This window comes from Chelonoidis abingdonii, chromosome 3 (assembly GCF_003597395.2).
Source record: "Chelonoidis abingdonii isolate Lonesome George chromosome 3, CheloAbing_2.0, whole genome shotgun sequence".
Classification (NCBI taxonomy): Eukaryota; Metazoa; Chordata; order Testudines; family Testudinidae; genus Chelonoidis; species Chelonoidis abingdonii.
The window spans coordinates 157759334-157780032 of NC_133771.1; the positions used below are offsets into that span (position 1 = coordinate 157759334).

At 43.2% G+C, this 20699-nt stretch overlaps 1 protein-coding gene across 1 annotated transcript in view; it reads right to left on the minus strand.

Moving 5' to 3' along the window:
- Window positions 1-868: 868 nt before the first annotated feature.
- The window catches only part of KCNK5 (potassium two pore domain channel subfamily K member 5), a 60036-nt gene continuing 40205 nt past the window's right edge, over window positions 869-20699 (minus strand). Inside the window, exons 2-5 of the mRNA XM_032790182.2 lie at window positions 6579-6690; window positions 5114-5280; window positions 3558-3726; window positions 869-2385 (exon numbers count right to left, since the gene is read on the minus strand). Of these exons, the coding sequence (XP_032646073.1) occupies window positions 1565-2385; window positions 3558-3726; window positions 5114-5280; window positions 6579-6690 (1269 nt within the window). The 3' untranslated portion in view covers window positions 869-1564. The remainder of the gene's footprint in view (window positions 2386-3557; window positions 3727-5113; window positions 5281-6578; window positions 6691-20699) is intronic.

Genomic DNA, 20699 nt, shown 5'->3' on the forward strand with positions numbered 1-20699 from the left:
AGCATGAAGCAAGCCAGGGTATAAAATCTACAGTGCACTCGCTTGGTACACACTAACTGGCCAAATGGACCCTGCCACAACACTAAAAGTTACACAGTATGCTTTCATATGGGAATATGTCAAAGCACACTAACGAGATTTTAGTGCATGGTAGCAGGGTCCACATGGCCAGTTAGCATGCAGCAAACTAGCGCACTGTCGATTCACATTCTTATCTCTTGCGCACTAATCCTCTGAGTAGACAATCCCTAAGTTCAGTGGCACTTCTGAAAATTTTACCCATGTCTACGATTACACAACCTTCTTGGAAGTGGGGTAGAATAACCACTGAATACCCAAGTGGGTCATGCTTTAAAAAAAACTTTCAAAATGTGACTGTTTTTAAAACCATCTCAACTTCAAGTCTAATCTGAAGTATCAAGTTGGGGAGGTACAGCAAGAGTTTCTGAACCAGAGATAGTGATCATACCGTACGGGTTTCTGTAACAGCTCTTCAGGTCCCTTTGACAGGCATTGCAACATTCAGATAGGATTTGATACCCAAAAGGTGATTTTACTCAAAAGGACAGTTTAACTAAAACTTCATCTGTACAGACAAAGTGTATTCAAGTATTTTCTCTAAAATATGGACAGTGGAAGGACACTTTCCATGTAAAAAGTCTGTCATATCCTTTGTGCTCCTCTTTATTTTGATCACGGTGGCTTTCCCCCCCACCTTCTTCTTGCACAGGTCTTGGCTGCTGGACACAGTGAACTTTAGCCACAAGTGCTTTTCATGTCCCTAAGGATGATTTCACCCCAGGTAGGTTCTTGTTTGCTAAGCAGGCTCTCTTTAAGTCAGTTCCTTTGGTGCTTTTTTAATTTAATATTTTTGTTCATAAATTCACTGCTCACCATTTACTAATAGCACTGGCATAACCAAGACAAACACCATGGTAGCTCTGAAGCTTTTTTACTCACCTCTGCCAATGCACCTCAACTCTGATCTTAAGTACATCCTGCTATTCCAATCCCAAGCTTCTCTTGGAGAGAGACTACCAGTTATCCCACATCTAGTGGTAGCAAGTTGGTGTTGTATCGCTAGGATAAGACCTCACACTTGTTTTCACTTGTGAACTAGGCAGGACTTGAATCCAGCTTTCCAGAGGTGAGAGGCTAGTGCAGTAATCTAACATGTTCTATGTGCCTAAACCAGTTTGTCTGCAACTGTACAGTTTTACACCCAAATGAATTCTCCCATGAAAAGCAAAATTAAAAAAAAAAATAGGTCCAGTGTAACAGCGTTAGTCATTTCCTCCCACTTTCTTCAAGAACTAGAGTCCCAAGAAGCAGCAGGATGCCTCAAGCTTTAAATTGTCATCTTGCAACTGTTCTAACGTAGACAAGCAAAGTTGATTGGACTCCAAAAAGCAAACAACTGTTGATGATATTAAGACATAGGAGATTTTTGGTTTGGGTGTTAGAGACAGGAGGTGCTAGCAATAAATCTGCCTTCCTCCTGCATAAATTTTGAATAGACAGTATTAACCACCTTCAAAAAACCATTGCCAAAATGTGTGCTGCTTCATGTTGTAGCTGTTACATTGTTTACTGTGTTGTATACATTCATCAGTTGTTCATAAGGCACAGAAATCTCCGACTCATTACTGGTAAAGGTAGATTCATCAGAGGATGGGAAATTCACCAGTTTTTTGGGAGTCTCAGGTTCCTCTGCAAGATTGTCATCCATGGAGGACTTTGAAGTTTCCTCATCATCTGAAAGGTCTTCCTCATCGTCTTCTTCCTCATTTACAAAATTTATATTGGCACTCTCAAAGATTAAGGGTCGGTAATCCCTGGAGTCCCAAACTTCCCCTTCTTCCTCGCTGATCCGGTCCAGCTGGTTTATAAACACGGTGCCCTCCAGGGGGCTGTCTCCAATGCGTTTGTCATTTAGGTGCCTCATGATGTGACCGTTTTTGAGTCCTAGGGAAACACTGTCATAATCGAATGATTTGCTCTTTGTGTATGTCACCAGGGCATCCTTGTTGGCATTCTGGATATTTGGTTTGGCATTTTCTGCTTTAATCATTTTGTCATTGCTTGTCTTCAGAGCCTTCTTCCCAATCTGCTTGATGAGATCATTGTATGTCTCTTCCTTCTTGGAAAGGAAGCTGAAGATGTTCACATCCTTGGAGCTGCCCATCTGATGGGCTTTTTTAGAGGGAGAGTGATTTTCAAAGGACTCTTTCCTTTTTTTCCTCCGTTTCTTGATTGCTTTGTGGACTTCCACAAACATACTGACCTTCCAATTGACAAAGAGTGAAAGCCAAGCTAGGCCCAGGTAGATCCATAACTCCACAAAATATCTGTAAAGGACATGGTAGTTCACGTCCGGGTTTACACCTATAATAAATTCAAAACAAGAAAGGTTATATAACAAAAAGTATATACAAAGTTTAAGGAAGTTTTAGTCTGGATATAACTTGAAGTCCAATGAAGAATCTTCAAGAGTTTGCAGACCACCATTTTCATACCTGCCTTCCAAGAGGAAAGCTGAAATAGAAAACATGTGGAGGTTTGCATTTAAACTCTCCTAGAATGAGCTACTGCATCTGAATGATCTTTCGTTAAAAAACCCATTTTTTTTAAATGGGTTAGAGAGAAAGGACAATCTAGTTATCAAAGCAAAGGTCAGTAAGTAAGATTCCGGATTCTGTTTCAAACTCTCCTGCATGGTTTTGGACAAGCTATGCCCAAATTTTCAGGAGTGCTCTCTAATCTAGGACATTGTACTCTAGATATCTTGGGCTCAATACTCAGAGGTGCTGGTCGCCCACAGCTCCCACTGACTTCAGTTAAGTTATGAGTGCTTACCAAAGCAGAGCCTAGGTGGCTGAAGTTGGGCACCCAAGATTAAAGGTAACTCCTTAAAAAGATTAGGCCTCAACACCTCTGTGCCTCATTCTTCCCATCTGAGAAACAGGGACAATGCTTGTGCTTATCCCAGTGATGTTTGATTGCTCTAAATGTGTGTGTGTTTGAGAGAGAGAGAATACTTAACTCAAATTAGGATTATTGAGACAGGTATAAAGAATTCAATTGACTTTCTTGAAAAGTTAGGGGCTCCATGGTTTCCCAGCACTTTGGCCTTACCCAATACTTTTTCACTGATGGGGTTAGGTCACAAGCCTTCTGAGTCACTCCCACATGATGAGATACTAGCAAAATCCTGTGGTTGCTAGGACCAGTGGAAGCAAGGGCAGGAATGGAGCAACATCTGCCACTCCATAATGCTGAGACAACTCTCTTTACCTCCCCACGCCTATCTGTTTCCCACAACCTCTGTGGAGCACTGAGCTCAGGGTCTAGGAAGTGCCATTTTGAGAAGTTGCAGGGCCAGCTCCAGAGTCTCTTGGAGTACTGCTGATCTTTAATAAAAGCTTCAGTAACGCAAAAGCCTCCAGATGCACCCAGACCTCAGGAAGTTGAACACATACACCAGAGCACTGATATTTACACTGAAGACAGACACACCTCAGGCAATATACAAATAATAAAATAGGGAGTAAACTGACCAGCAACGAAGTCTCCAAATCCTATAGTGGTGATTGTGATGAATGAGAAATAGAGACCTTCAATGTAGTCCCAGCCTTCAGTCACCATAAAGATAAAGGGAGGAATGACCAGATGGACTAAGACTCCCCAGACAATGAAAATAGCTGTGCATGTAATTTGTGCCTTTCGCTGTGAAGGATAAAGAAAAAAAAATATTCAGAAAACACAAGTCAAGTTTTCTTCCACCCCAGTGCATTTTACTGTGTGTCCATCAATGTTAGCCCAAATACTAAAGTCCATGAGCATATCACCAACCCTGCACAGTGGCTGCTGGAGCAAAAGATAAGGAGTGCTCTGGTAGTAAGGAAGGGGGTTGTAAAAGGCCAGTGGAGGTAGAGGCACAGTTGACAGAAGAGGAGCAAGTGATCAGTGAAGCAGCACTATGGGACTGACAGGAGATAGCACTGGAGGGTTCAAGAGAAAAAGAGAGCCAGGGCATGTTACATGAACTAAACCTGCAGTATTCTGAATTTCTAAGCTTCATTTATATCAAAGGGTTTTGAGAACTACACAACCCACTCAAGCTGCACTAAGGTGTAGGTGACACCATTAACACCTTTGAGAGAACAACAGCCCTGTAATCCTTATCAGTCTATTAATTCTCTATAGGCAAAACTCATCCTGATACAGAGAGGCAGAACGTGGCCCCCACAGCGCTTAAACTCTGCGCTGGAGAGATGGGATGTTGTGGCTGGAGTAGCCATAAGAGTGATCACCATACACACTGCAATTCATGGCACATGTGGAGAGAATTTTAGCACTTTCCTTCCCATTCTCCCCCAATGCCTGCACAAAACCTACTTACCTGCTTGTGCACATACATGTATTTCACCATCAATAGTTTCCTGTACCTGCTTGGTTTTACTGCATTAAACACTCAGGGCTTGGCTACCCTCGAAACTCCAAAGCGCTGCCATGGGAGCGATCCTGCGGCAGCGCTTTGAAGTGCGAGTATGGTCGCGGCACCAGCGCTGGGAGAGAGCTCTCCCAGTGCTGCAGGCACTCCACCTCCCCATGGGGATTAGCTTGCAGCACTGGGAGCCATGCTCCCAGCACTGGGGCACTGTTTACACTGGCGCTTTGCAGTGCTGTACCTTGCTGCACTCAGGGGTGTGTTTTTTCACACCCCTGAGCGAGAAAGTTGCAGCGCTGTAAAGCGCCAGTGTAGCCAAGGCCTCAGTTATGTATACCGATTATACACATTTTTGCAACAATGTTTTGTAAATGCCTCCATAGTGACTACGATATCGTCAAATGTTTGTATTGTCATATAACCCAGAGGGCCCAATCAGGGCCCCATTGTGCTAGGTGCTGTACAAACTCTAGTGGTCACGGATCCTGCCTCTTACAAACAGGGCTGAGTCCTTTTCTCAGTTCAATCCATGTAATCCCATTGCAGAATACAGTCCTTAATAGCCAAGTACACTACCTAGATTAGCAGACAGCTGAAGAACTAGAAGTTCAAGTCACACACCAACCACTCCCTGCAGGAGGAAAAACAAGCAGAAATCCATACCAGGCTTACTCCTCGCTTTGTTAGGAACTGGCCCAGCCTCTTGGCACGCCCACCAAAGAACTTCCCCAAAGCACTGATCCATGTCAAGCAGAGAGGAACTCCAAAAAGCCCATAAAATATGCAGAAGACGCGTCCAGGGGGTGTTTTAGGAGCAACATTTCCATAGCCTGAAAGAGATAAAAGACCATTTACACAGATGACAATTCAAGGCAGTTCAGCATATACATAGGGAATTGTTCCCTGACATCTGCTGTACGAGAAGCCCCAGGTAAGACATCTCTTTTATGAGATCCTTTATGAACATCTACATCTTGCCCTGGTATTTCTGCAGATAAAGGAAGCCTGGTAGTGAAGAAGTGGAGGAAAGGTTGGGATAGAGCAAGTTGCCTTGGTGAGGGCTTTGGCCCTCTGATAGCAACTGAGGTGAGCAGATATTCTGAGCACGGATCCAGGAAGGGCAACTAGTCTGATTTCTAACCCTCTGCCAGGCAGAATTCTCCTGTTTAAACCAGTTTTTGCTTTCTTGAACTTTTTACTGGAAGTTAAAAAACAATGAAGTCAGGTTTTTTTCCCCCAAAAGGTTTTTAATAATAGTAACAAGCAGAACATGATGCTGTATTTGGTTTCGCAGTAAGGTTTCCACCTCCCCTGGTCAATTTGTATTTGCAAAACACTGTGTGTGTTCCTTGTCAGGACAAAAGCAACAAACAGTGCCCCTGATGTTTTCCTGCATCTTGCAGGGTTCTCTGGACATATTAGCAAAAACCTTCTGCAAAAGCAAAGGCAGATTTTTGCAAATGGGTAGCAGCTGATTTTGCAAGTCCTGCAGCACAGTCTGTCTGCATTTCTGAGATGAGGAATAAGCCTTACAGTGCAATAGGATTCCACATGAACAAATCATCAGTGAGATTAAGGAGAGTGCATCATTTCTGCCCAGCTTTCTCCAAGAAATACAGGAGACAAACAGGAAGGCCTTCTGATCTGTCTCTTTCACTAATGACAATGTATTTATCAACAGCTTGTTTGGGAGTGTGTGGGATTGTACAGGATAGGCGAGTTTCACAAAATCTCATGCATGTGTGGATGTGCCAAGCCCCAAAGAATATTCCTTTAAGTTAAAGGCAACACTCTGTGCTAAATTTATATCACACAGACTTGCAAGTGTAAGCCTTGGTTTGAACTACCACCACATTAATCTCACCTTGTCAGCAGATAGGATTGTAACTACTCAGTAAGGGAAATATTCTATTATGTATTTCAAGGATTTGAGTTCTGTGGGCACAAAATGAAAAACTGTGATCGCCTCACCAAATGTGCCTTAAAGATACATTTTCTAAGGTTTTTATTGATTTGTATACACTTCCTATAAGCTTTTATCTTCCTTCAATGGACAGCCAGTTGGACAAGAGAGGGTACCAGCCCATTGGACTTCAAGGCCAGGAGACTTTACATGCTAAATACCCACCGATTGTTGTGATTACTGTAGCAGCAAAGATGACAGCATTAGGCCAATTCCAGTTGTTGAAGGTGTTGTTCCCAGTGATAGCAACCCCTTGCCCAGCAGCATCTGACACCACCTACAAGGAAACAATTTATAGATAAAAATCTGGACATAATGCCCAACACGAAGCTTGACGTAGAAAGTTATACCAGTCAAGACTTCCCCTTAGTTCAACCTTGAAAAATGGTAATGAAATTTTACTGAACACCAGGTGCAAAGTTTACTCACCCATCCTTGCTAAGACTGGGGGGAGGGGGAAAGAAGGAAACAACCAACCACATGAATGGCCATAGTGGGTCAGTCTAGCCCAGTATCCTGTCTTCTGATAGTGGCCAATGCCAGGTGTTTCAGAGGGAATGAACAGAACAGGCAAACATCAAGTGATCCATCCCCTGTCACCCATTCCTAGCTTCTAGAAAACAGAGGCTAGGAACACTTCAGAGCATGGTTTTGCATCATAGCACATCCTGGCTAATAGCCATTGATGGACCTATCTTCCATGAATCTATCTAGCTCCCTTTTGAACCCTGTTATAATATTGGCCTTCACAAAATCCCCTGGCAAAGAGTTTCACTGGTTGACTGTGTGGAGAAATGTTTCCTTTCGTTTAAACCTGCTGCTTATTAATTTCAGTGGGTGACTGCTAGTTCTTCCGTAATGAGAAGTAAATAACGCTTCTTTATTCACTTTCTCTACACCAGTCATGATTTTATAGACCTCTATCCTATCCCCCCCTTAATCATCTCTTTTCCAAGCTGAAGAGTCTTAGTCTTATTAATCTTTCCTCAGATGGAAGCTAATAATTTTTCTGTTGCCCTTTTCTGTACCTTCTCCAATTCCAATATATCTTTTTTTGAGATGGGGCAACCAGAACTGCACACAGTATTCAAGGGGTCAGCATACCATGGATTTACATAGAGGGAATATGATATTTTCTATATCATCATTTATCCCTTTCCTAATTCCCAACATTCTGTTCGCTTTTTTGACAGCCACTGCACATTGAGTGGATGTTTTCAGAGAACTATCCACAGTGATTCCAAGATCTTCCTTGAGTGGTAACAGCTAATTTAGACTCTATCATTTTATATGTATAGTTGGGATGATGTTTTCCAATGTGCATTACTTTGCATTTATCAACGTTGAATTTCATTTGCCATTTTGTTGTCCAGTCACCCAGTTTTGACAGATCCTTTTGTAGCTCTTCGCAGTCTGCCTGGGACTCAACTATCTTGAGTAGTTTTGTATCATCTGCAAATTTTGCCACTCCATTGTTTACTCCTTTTTCCTAATCATTTATGAATATGTTGAACAGTGCTAGTCCCAGTACAGACCCCTGGGGGACACCACTATTTATCTCTCTCCATTTTGAGAACGGACCCTTTATTCTGACCCTTTGTTTCTTGTCTTTTAGCCAGTTACTGATCCATGAGAGGATCTTCCCTCTTATCCCATGACAGCTCACTTTACTTAAGAGCCTTTGGTGAGGGACCTTGTCAAACGGTTTCTGAACATCTAAGTATACTGTATCCACTGGATTATCCTTGTCCACTTGCTTGTTGACCCCTCAAAAAATTCTAATAGATTGGAGAGGCATGATTTCCCTTTACAAAAACCATGTTGACTCTTCCCCAACAAATCATCTTCATCTATGTGTCTGATAAGTCTGTTCTTTACTATAGTTTCAACCAATTTGCCTGTTACTGAAGTAAGGCGTACCAGCCTGTAATTGCTGAGATCACCTCTGGAGCCTGTTTTAATAATTGGCATCACATTAGCTATCCTCCGTCATCTGGTACAAAAGCTGTTATAAAACGACAGGCTACATACCATAGTTAGTAGTTCTGCACTTTCATATTTGAGTTCCTTCAGAACTCTTGGTGAATACCATTTGGTTCTGATGCTTTATCACTGTATCAATTTTTTCCAAAATCTCCTCCAGTGACACCTCAATCTGGGAAATCTGAGGAACTGTCCCCAATCCACTAATGAAAATTTTCTTGCCTATTTAAACTTCTCTCCACATAAGCAGAGTTTTGCAAAACCGCAGCAGTGTTTAAACAGGTTTACTTGGGAATAAGCTGTGGCTAGAGTTACATGGTTTCCCACGCAGCTCATGAGCTAACTCCCACATTATGTTGGTGAAGTAGTATTCAGTTGGTGTCTAGCACAGCTACTGAAGATGGTTTAGTGGGAACATATTCTGCAAAACAGTCCAACAAATTGTAAAACTTTCAAACATTGTTACAAGGCTTAGAGTAGCTTGGACATGAACAGGGCCTAATGGAATCCTTTGGCCAAGTTAAATAAAGCATAGGCAAGTGCTATTTCGCCTGCTGTCCCTGGCAAAGGCTGATGAGCCAGCACAAAACTGGGCTCCTTTTGGTTTGTTTTCCTTTGCTCAACTTTTCCAAGTTATTTCATGCTATCTAGTCTCTATTTTCTTGAATCAGCCCTGCTTCTCATTCAGCTTTTTTTCTCATAACATGTCTTTGTATTAACTGATCTGATCTGAATGCTAAATGTTTGTTTATAATATTTTGTGGTGGGAAAGGTCAATATTTTTGCTTTGCAGAGCTAGCAAATCAAAAGCCTAGCAAATCAGCTCAGGCCTACAGGGCACTGAAGACTCATGGAGAATCCTCACATTTGTAGGGACAATCTTTGGAGGTATTTTAGCCTAGCCCAGCATTTCTCAAACTGAAACGCAGGGAGGCTGCACTGGCAACACCAAAGCCCAGTGGCAACAGATGATTTGTATAGAAGTTTACAAGATTTTAAATGAATTAATTAAATAAATAATGCATAGGACCACAGTTCTGATATATACTTGAACCTTCCTCACTAGAAATTGCTTACCCAGTTCACCCTTATGCCCTGTCTACACTAGTGAGCTTACAACAGCACAGCTGTACCAGTGTAGCTGCGCTGCTGTAAGCTCACTTGTGTAGCTGCTCTACGCCGATGGGAGAGAGTTCTCCTGTCAACATAGTGCTGTCCACTTCCACAGCACTTCTATTGGTGTAACTTATGTCACTCAGGGATGTGTTTTTCAACACCCCTGAGCAACAAATTATACCAACGAAAGTGGTAGTGTAGATATGGCCTTAGGATACGTCTTCACTAGACTTTTGATTACAATTAATTTGAGGTAGTTAACACATTTGTAAAAGCTGGCATGCACCTTCCCCACACCATTTGATCCCGACTATAAATGTTTGTTCTTTACCCTTAATTGGCAATTAACTCAATTAATTAATTCAGAAGTCTAGTGAAGACAAGCCCTTAATAGAAATCCATAACTGATTTGAAGAGTGAGGACTAACTATTCAAAATGCAATTTAGGACTTCTGAGGTTGCACTCTTAATGCACTTTTAATGTAGGCTAGTCTAATCTAAGCACAGAGAAGTGATCTCTTCTAGGGTCAGAGACAACATGGGGGAGGGATAGCTCAGTACATTATATACGGGTGTTTGAGGAGAAGACTCTCCTTACACTGGCCAATGCCATGAAGGTAAGTCTCTCTCTCTCTCTCTCTCACCCATGCACCTACCCTTCTTTCCTTGCCAATGTGGATCAGATACTGTACTTAGCACAGAGACTCAAACCCAATTAATAAACACACAGCACTAATTAAATAAATATAATAAACCCCAGGTTATTTAATTTTGGGCCCTAATACATACAACTACCCCTCCTGCAACAACATTGTCCTCAAAGTGCATTTATTAGGATGTGGTGGAGAAACACAATTTTTTAAAAAATTAAAATGCATTTCACTATTGGAGCCCATTTAAAGATAAAAAGAAGGGAGCTTTGGAGTCTGGATGAAGGAACTACAGAGCTCTCTATTGGGGAAGCTTGACAAGCGTGCAAGATTGTGTACAATATTTGTTGTAGGCTAAAGGTTATATAGCTAGAGACGCAGGTAGAAAACATGTCTGGCCTGCTGAGGACTGTTATCAGTTTATAGAAACCACAAAGGTGGGTGTTGCTGTAGGCAGATTTGTTGAAGCCACAAGTGCCCCTAGAAGGGGCAGGTGTTCTAGACTGGAGGTCAGCAACCTTTCAGAAGTGGTGTGCTGAGTCTTCATTTATTCACTCTAATTTAAAGTTTCGCGTGCCAGCAATAAATTTTAATGTTTGTAGAAGGTCTCTTTCTATAAGTCTATAATATCTAACTAAAATATTGTTGTATGTAAAGTAAATAAGGTTTTTAAAATGTTTAAGAAGCTTCATTTAAAATTAAATTAAAATACAGAGCCCCCTCGGATCGGTGGCCAGGACCCAAGCAGTGTGACTGCCATTGAAAATCAGCTCGTGTGCCGCCTTCGGCACTCGTACCATGGGTCGCCTACCCCTGTTCTAGACACAGCAAAGATGAGGGAAGAATGCTTCCATTAACCTAGTTACTGAGGCTGGAGTTCCTACAGTGATAGGAAACCTGTTCTTCCATTGTAGGAAGCATTTGCGCTATGGTGCCACAGTTAAGCTGCTGTATACACTGTATACATGGCCTAAGTCTTTCAATTACAAGCTAGGGTGACCAGACAGCAAGTGTGAAAAATCAGGACAGGAGGTGGGGGGTAATAGGAGCCTGTGTAAGAAAAAGCTCCAAAAATCGGGACATCTGGTCACCCTAATTGCAGCAGCCAGGCAGATCATACGAAATAGAAATGCAGAGCTGAATGCCAGCTGACAGCCCATACGCTCCTCATATGCATGTTGAGCAGGAAGGAAATGAGAAAACTAAGGCCTGCATGAGAAAGTTGCATTGGTATAAACTAGGGTTACCATACATCCACATTTTCCTAGACATGTCCAGCTTTTTAGTTCTTAAAATAGCCATCTGGGAGGAATTTTTAAATATCTAAAAACATCCAGGAAAAAACACAGACATCTGGTAACCCTAAGTCCAAAATTCCAGGACTGGCAGCGCTTCCTTGGGCAGCTCCCGGCACCCGCCCGCCGGCAGGAGCCTACAGTGTGGGCAGACCCTAGGCACAGAGGGGGAGGGGGTCTCTGCGTGCTGCACCGGCTCCCTCCTACTCAATCAGAGCTGCAGGGGCAGGAAAAGCACCAATGAGAGCTGCCAGAGCCATGGAGCAGGGCTTGCAGGCGCCAGCAGCATGCAGAGAGCCCTCTGCTCGCCCACGACCCGACCCCAGGAGCCAGAGGGACCTGCCAGATGCTTCCTGGGAGCCGCCCCAGGTAAGCATCACCGGGACTCCCCACTTCTGTCACCAGCAGGTCCCTCTGGCTCTTAGAATCAGGTTGGGGGGAGAGGGGTGCGGTAGAGGGCTCTCTGCATGATGCCAGTGTCTGAAAGCCCCGCGGCTCCGGCAGCTCCCATTGGCGCTCTTCCCGGCCAATGGGAGCAACGGAGCTCGCGCTTGTGGCAGGTGCAGCATGTGGAGACCCCTCGGCTGCCCCTGATCCTAGGAGCCAGAGGGGCCTGCGGCAGGAGGATGAGTAGATGAGTAGGGCGGGGTGAAGAGGCGAGCAGTGAGGGTTGAGTAGGTGAGGGGTGTGTAGGTGAGCGGGGGGGAGGGATGAGAAGGCCAATGGAGGTTGAAGAGGCGAGCAGTGAGGGAGTCAGCAGTGGGCGGGAGGTGAGCAGTGGGTAGGGAGGGTGAGGAGGTGGGCAATTACTGAGAGGAGCTGGATATGATGCAGGGATGCCATAGGCATTTTGATGAGGTTTGTTAAATGATGGAGGTGANGGGGGTTCTCGAGGTGCGCATGGGGGTTTCTGGCAGGGGAGTGAGGAGGTAGGTGACAGGTGAGAGGAGGCGAGTGATGGGTGGGTGACTGAGGAGGGACGCAGCAAGCCAGTGGTGGGCCAGGGGGGTGAGGAGGGGTGTGGTGGCAGGGCCGAGTGGGAAGGACCTGGGGTAGAGTCAGGGCAGAGCATGGGTGGACTGTGGGCGGGGCCGACACCCCCCCATGGAGTGTCCTCTTTTTTGAATGTTCAAATATGATAACCCTAGTCTAAACTAAGGTGTCAGTTTAAACCGATGTAGTTAAACTGTGTGCGTGGACAATTTGACGCAAGAATGGCTTTTCTGTTTAGTTTAAGTCAGTTGAGAATAGGTTTATGTTAAACTGAAATAAGCTACTCTTGCACCAAGATCAGTGAACATCCATACAGGGCTTTGTATGAGTTTAAGTTCAACAAGTGCGCTTTCTCTGTGTAGACAAAACCTCAGTGAAATCCCAAAATGAGGAAACTCTTGGAACAGATGAACTGCTTATACAATCCTCTGTTGTCCCCCCCCCACCTTTTTTTGGGGGGTGGGTGGGGGAGATGAATGGAGCCATTCCAAAATGGGCTTCAACTCTTGCTAGGGACTGCAGATAGCTTCAAAGGTCACAAATCAGTGATGTCCAAGGCAGCTGACAGATACGGGGAACTCTGCATGGATGCCTGAACTTCATCCATCACCCGGAGAAGATGTATATAAACTGCACTAGATGTTGGTCTAATAGCATTCACTCTCCAGTTACATCCCACGCTCCAAAATATACTGAATTAGTTTAATTCCTCACAAGACAACTGATCTCAAAATACACACTAAATCCTACATGTTGAAATTTCAGTCTGCATGGTCATTGGGCGATCATATCATAACACATTTTTGCACCCTCAGCTTGAGCTAAGGAGCTCTGTTTACCAGTCTATGAAAGCAGTTAAGAGCACTATCTGCAAGTGGTGGGGTAGACAGCTCAAGAGGAAGAAGGCAGCTAGAATGAAAGTGAAGCCCACACCTGGCTTAGTGACCTTCACAATGATTCAATTAATGTCCTAAGACAGACACAGGGCCAACTCTTTTCAATGCTGTGTAAACACTTCACAATTTAGATTCATAGACTTCCCCTCCACCAAAGCCACACCTCCCTCTTGTCCACAATGACATGCAATTATCTGTGAACTGCAGTCTTGCCTGTCCATCTCCGCTTTCATTCTTGTCTTAGTACTTTTTGGCTGTAATAAGCTTGCGTGTGGATGTGAGGCCACAAGGCACATTCACCTTTTACAACTCAGCTGTAGAAACATAAGATAAAACATGCCCTTCTCCTTCCCTCCCCCACTTTGTATAGAAGTAATGTCCCTTAAATAGCACAACGTGAAAGTTTCTTGGTAGGGACCAAAACTATTACTATTGGTATTTGATTGGACAATCAAAATAAGGTTATGACTGCAAACAAGAACAAAAGAGCATTTAAAAAAAATTAGTTTGCAGGAAGATAAAGAGTAAGGAAAAAAAACAGATATTATGGATGGATAGATGGATCTCTCTCCTGACATCTTTCTTTTCTGGTAGTATGGAAAGGAGGGAGAAAGAAAGCTTAGACAGCAAAACAAGAATGTGTAAGGAGGCTGAGCCTTTCCAAACAACCAAACCATACACGCATATACTTTGCCTGTGCTTACACTAGCATTTTCCTTTCAAATTTCCCACCACTGCAATATCAGCACAGCTCCAGTGCTAGCAAGGATGTGAATGTGTCACTAAAGACAAGCCACCTGTATTTCAACTTTCAGGCTGTCTGATTATGCTCAGAGCAGGTCTTTAAGGTGGTTCAAAAGCAGCCAGTGGGTCTGTTTCAACTATTGTCAGGCCTGCTGTTAGTGTAGTGGTCGGAAATTTGAATAAAAATGGTACTGTAGACAAGACCTTTGGGTCAGTGCAAAGGGGACAAAAGAAAGCATGCACCCAGCCCTCTGAGAAAAGAGCAAGAGAATAGTGAGGACTTGGATGAAGAATACAACTGTAGAATGACAAGCAAACTTGGCCACAGTACCCCCCGGGCTTGTCTATGCTATTAATCAAAGCCACCTGACCATGCTAAATTACAACAGTTGGACCCTGCCTGTGTGAATAGGAGTGAGCCATACCGTAGCCAGATATACAAAAAGCATGCTGCTTTAGCCCCAGTTTTTAAACTTTAGAAGAAAGTAGACTTCTACGTTTTGTCTGTGCAAATAAACCTGTACATGATCCATGGCTCCCCCCGCCCTCCTTCTCCTTTTTAAACAAACCAAACCAAACATGTAACATAGTTATGGTCATATCCACAAGAATAAGATGCAACTTTGTTAAACAAATGTGGTCAATTCTGCAACACAGAGGGCCTCTACAACCACAGAATACCATTCAGGACCAAATGGACACTTTATTTTAGGAAAGTCTGGTCACACATACATTAGGGAGAAAATCCACATTACATCTCTCCTCACGAGGGAGAAAAAAAATTGACACTGGTCACATACTGTCTCCTTGTTTAGACACCTGCAGTGATTTTCTGGCTCATCTCCCATCCAGGTAAGCTCTTTAATTGGAGTGTTATGCTGTAACTAGCACAGCATTATCTGAAGATAAGTCAGTACATTCAAAATTTTAATCTGCCCAGATAAGGCAGAAGAATGAGATGTACATAAAAAAAAATCTGCTTTGTTACAGCAGCAACAGGTTTTGGCCAGGTAATGCCTGTTATCGCTCTGTCCTTGGGCACAAGGCTGATTGAATGTCAGTGCAAGTAGAACACCCAGTAAGAAATACTACAGTAAGAATTAAGGAATATGAGAGGGTTGTATGAACCAGTCCCCATTAACCCTTTAGGAATCATCGCCCCCCCCTCTTTTTTTTTTAAAAAAAATAAAGTAAACTTGTATATGTTGGGAAAGGAATGGCTGGGCAAGGTTACATAAGCAACAGAAAAGGAGATTTCCTGAGCATTAGCCAGGTGGGAGAGCTGAACATGGTAGGTAACTACAGGGATGCTACAAGACAGAATAGTTCACCCTGCCCAACAGGCACTTTATTTTCTCCCTGGAAAGGACAACAAGAAACCACTTGGCCTAAAAACTGGATCCCCCTTTAGGTTAGCTGCATTGCCTCTCTTCCCATAAACCCACTCAAGTCATTATATAAAGTCATACTGGACAGATCTGATCACACAAGGCAGTGGCAGTTGCATAGATAATCTCTGCATATCCTTTCCTACATTTACCCATTAGATTCAGTTTGGCTTTAACTTGCAATTTGTTTTATGTTGCACTCATTGAGCAAAACAGTTCTCCAAGTTTCCCAGTTTCTTTCATGGCATTTTAAAACTCCGCAGTGTGAACAATGATCTTGTCCTAATGAAATAATTCTCTTTAATCAGAGCAGGTCGGAGTAACTGAATCCTGTAAGCCTAGAATCAGCGCAGTCAGCTTTCATTATACTCTCACCCTGGCATCACCATATCTACTCTATAAGCCACAGTGGTCAGTACTGAATACTGCATTTGAGAGCACATTCTATTGGTTAAAGCAGTGGTTGTGACGTGCCCCATCAGTAGCCCTTTGCTCTGTCCCCTGCTCTGACCCCAACACTGAATGACCCTAAAACATTGGGCTTTGACACCAGAACTTCGTCGGCAAAACTTTTGTTGTTCTGGGGTGTTAAGAAAAGTGCCGGTGTGAACAATGCTTTGTTGGCAGGAGCGCTTTCCTGCCAGCAAAGCTGCTGCTCCTCATTGCGGGGTGGAAGTTTTTTTGTCGGCAGAAGAGCTCTCTCCTGCCTACAAACAGCAGCTCCGCTGCATGCCTTGTAGTGGCACGGCTGTAGCAGCACAGCTGTGTCACTAAAAGGTGCACAGTATAGACAAAACTTTACTTCAGTTCTCAATACCTTATATATTCCTCATTTGTGAAATTAGGACAGCCCACAGGGATGTTCCAAGAGGTTAGAGGTTTTCAAAGTGCTTTAGAGACCCTCCAGTAAAAATATGCTAGACAAATGCAAAGCATAAGGTAAATGGAAACTAACTGATAATGTGTACAGTAACAGTATTGCTTCTTGGGATTGCATCCTATTCTATAGATTGTTTACCTCACAAACACTGAAACATATGCTAAGCAAGCATCTAAAGATTTGTATGCAATCGTCAAATCCTTTTCCTGATCAACTACCTTCTACATAATATGCACTTAGTATTTGGCTCCTTTACAGCAGACTCAGTTAATATTTACTGGCCTAAGTCACCAAAAAGCTCTGAATTCTCATAACCTGCTCATGTTTCTTTTCACTACTTGCTGTACCTCAGATTTTAATGGAGATCTCATTTTTCATGCCTACATCCAGAGTCTTGAACGTAAAATTTAAAAAGATAGAAAACACTGTGGATCAGTTATCTAATCACGAGTACATACAATACCAACAATTTAGCCAATCACAATAAAATGTCCAGAGGCAAGGGGTTTGCATTTATAATCAGATGAAACTTTATACTGCCATTCGTCTTTCAGCAGTTTTTGTTTTAACAGAATCCAGCAGCAACAGAGTGAAATAGCAGGAGACAACTAATCCTCAGGCAATCGGCACCGCAGTCAAGTCTTTGATTTTACTATATCCCATTTCAAGAGGGGAAAGAGAGATCAAGTCAACAAATGAGGAAAGAGCCCCAGGGTGGAGGAAGAGCCAGATATGCTCATAGGTATGCATCCACAGGGTAGCAATGGCTCAGTCCAAGGAGAGTGACGTCTCCACCTGTACCTATTGAAAGAGAACTTCCATCCCTCTTCTTTTTTGTCCCTGGCTGTCAGGAAAGTCTCTGTAGTAAAAGCATTCATGTAAAAAGAACCTGAAGTGGAGTGCAATGGTAATGACGGAGCAGGCTATGGCGGAGGGAGCTACATTAAGAGGGGGGGAAAATAAAATAAACTTACTTGGAAAGCGCTTGCTCAGACCCCTCCAGAAAGTCCTATATTAATGTAGGTGAGCATATGCACATTCCCAAGACAATAAGAGACTTAATCCCAATGTGTAAAGGTGAAAGCAATTCATGTTGCATTATCTCCATATCCAGCCACCTAGAGACAGAAGCCTAGTCTATATTCAGAGTTGCACCAGTTTAACTCTAGGCGATATTTATGGAATTGAATTAAAATAAAATCAATATAAACCAGTTTATTAACCTAAATTAAACAGAATTAATAGAGTGTCGACACAGGATTTTGCACAATTTGAACTACATTGGTTTAAAGACACACCTAAGATTAAACCTGCGCAACTAATGAACATGGGTAAGCCCAGATACCAAGAGACAATATTAGAAGGATGCAAAGCTCTTTGTATGCTAGTAAAGAAATAATAAGTGTCTGGCACCAAAAATAATCAGACTTTATACATTCAGCAGCTTGAATATAATAATGTTGACCTTTGCAATATTAAAGAAGAAACTGATTCACAGGTTCAGTTATTCACTAAGACTATCTTCTTTTGGGAGATTCACAGTAAGTGTCAATGAGTTTAGGCACATTGCATATGATGGAATTAAAGTCTGAAGATTTCAACAAACCTTGAGTGTATCAGTACTGGTGGATAGCATTCCCCACTTGTGTGTTGCAAACAGAGATCATTGTGTTAGTTTTTAGCAGTTAAAGTTTCATTTTATGAACTCTCACAATCTAGCCTTTGCTGTGTGACCTGCAGTACTACAAAAAAGGATTTAAAGCCAGAGTACTTTTATGTACTGTGACCTGATACAGTATGCAGGGTAAAATAAATATTCTCATCTGTAAACACTCTTGGGCTAGGGGTGGAAGAGAAGGTGATAATCTGATTAGTGGCTTTATCCAAGTGTAAACTTAGACAAACTGTTTTCTGCCTTTTTCCTCTTGATTAAAAGGTTATAATGGAAGGTCTGTGTAGCAAAAATGCAAGAATGGTGGCGAAGAGGGAGATTATAGCTCATGATTTCAGGGACAGCTGAGAAAGCTGCAAAGGAAGAAACCAAAGCACACGTAGCCATGTACAAAACAGCTGCAACCTTTCAAGACTCGCCTACTTTTGTATATTTCTTCCAGTCATTTCGTATGAGGTAAGTTGTTCATGGTATGTGTGTAATGTATGAATTCTCAGGAATACAGGACAACGACTCCTTCCAAATGGATCTAAATCAGCAGGAAAGCACACACTTTTGGTTACTGCCCATCCCAGTTTTCCATCTCAGACATAATGATAGCATCATCATGATTGTTCACTTGGCCCCCCAGTCCTCGGCTGCTTGAAACATGCTGGCACGTGACCAGGGTCAGTGTGCACAGCCAAGCAAGCGAGCCTTTCAGGAAGCCTCAGGCACTTGATAAAGTGTCTCTGCGACTCTGGAAATCAACAGGACTTAGGATGGTTGACCTTTCATTTCCCCTCTCTTTCAGCATTATCTGGGGCTGGAATATGATTTTGATGTTCATCAGGACAACAGCCATGCCAGATGAGGAAAAATAAAATTTTTAGGAGAGTCCTGGATTTCCTAGTTTTCTTTTGTGGGAATGGTTTGTGACTTTTTTTGCAAAGAAAAATAAGACAGGTTAACCACATTGTCTCAAACTAACAGGCAACACCCTGGTGCCGTAGAAACTTGTGAGAGTTTAACTGTCACTTATGATCTATGTAGATTGTAGCTGTTAGGAGGTGTGTGGGGCAAAGCCTCCAGGATATGAGTCAGCAGCAGCATTCAATTGCACCTGCACGAGGGAAGGATGGTGAGTGATAAATCCAGTGGAAATAAATTCCAGTTTTTAAATAAGAGACATCCGTTGGCAGCACAAATTCAATTCCTGATTAACTGAGCGTGTTGTAAACAGACCCTCAGTTAGAGAAGATGCTTTGAGAGGTGTCTCCTCCCCGCCATCTAATTCCAGCACTCCAGACTTCTAGGATATGCAGAGACCCTTGAATTCCTGTAGTAGTTTTATTCTTCCCAAAGAGAACATTAGCAGGATTCCATCTAGCAGCAGCATATGATCATCACATTGAATAGTTTATGATACAATGGGACCAAAACCAGTGATTACATGATATCAGCTAGCAACAATCATTTCAACAATTGTTTTAACTGATTTTTTTATCTTAATAGATTCCCACAACAGGCCAAAAGCAAAGTTAACTAAGGGCTTGGCTACACTTGCAAGTTGCAGCGCTGGCGAGGGGGTTACAGCGCTGCAACTTAGCAGGTGTCTACACTTAAAAGCTCAGCCAGCGCTGCAACTCCCTGTTTGCAGCGCTGGCTGTACACCTGGGTCTGCTTCCGGTGTAGCGAGACCAGCGTGGTGATGCGCGACCTGGCATCGGTGTGACATCTACACTTTTCTATTGGCCTCCAGGTCTTTAGGACTGTATTCCCAGCTTCCTTTTCAGCTTCTACTGGTTCATTGTTCACACGATCCCCTTCCCTGGGCTCAGGCCTGGGAGGAGGGGGTATTTGTAGAGGACCGAGACGGGGCTATGACTGGTGTTTGTGAGACTTCCAGGAGTCATGCAGCAGGAGCTATTTTCAGCAGAGCGCTTCGCGTCGCAGCTGCTGGGACTAGGTATGAGAACAGCAGTAGGAACTGTTCCTGGTAGAGCTTTTATTATAGGTTCGCAAATGTATTGGGAGCAGGGGGGCTATGCGTGCCTGCAAGCATGCCTAATGTGCATAGCCCACTTGCTTTCCCTGTTAGCTGCTCTTTGTTTCCACACAGTCCAGAACCCCAGTGGCTTCCACGATGAAGCAACCCCCACTCCCACCCTCTTCCCCTGAGCCACGCTGGCAGCCCCCCTTCCACTGTGCGCCGCGTTGTGGGGAATCTCGCCCTGATCCTGCCAGAGCTGCGGCCTCTCGTATGCTCTATGCTCAGAATGTGTAATGGTGATGCACAAAAACTCTTCAAAACAATGCAGGCTCCTGTATTACAGTTTATTCTCTCTGTGTTTTTTTTAAGCTGACCTTGAATACTGCTCCATCGTGCAGAGCTTCTGAAAGACTGCAAGCTTAGAGAAAACAACCAGGAGACTTAAAGCAGATGTGAAAGCAGTTATTGTTCTGTATTCCCAGACAATAAAAACGTCTGCAAGGCGACTGGAGGGATAAGGCACCATGAAAAGGAACCAGGGCTGCCAGATAAGGAGACGGCTGCCTAAGGAAGGATTCGCTCAGAGCAGCACAGATCCGGAGGCTGACTTAAAAAAAGCTGAGAAACAAAAAGCTCTCATTTCTGTTCCTTATTATTTTTACTTTCATAACTATATGATAATAATATTATATTACTT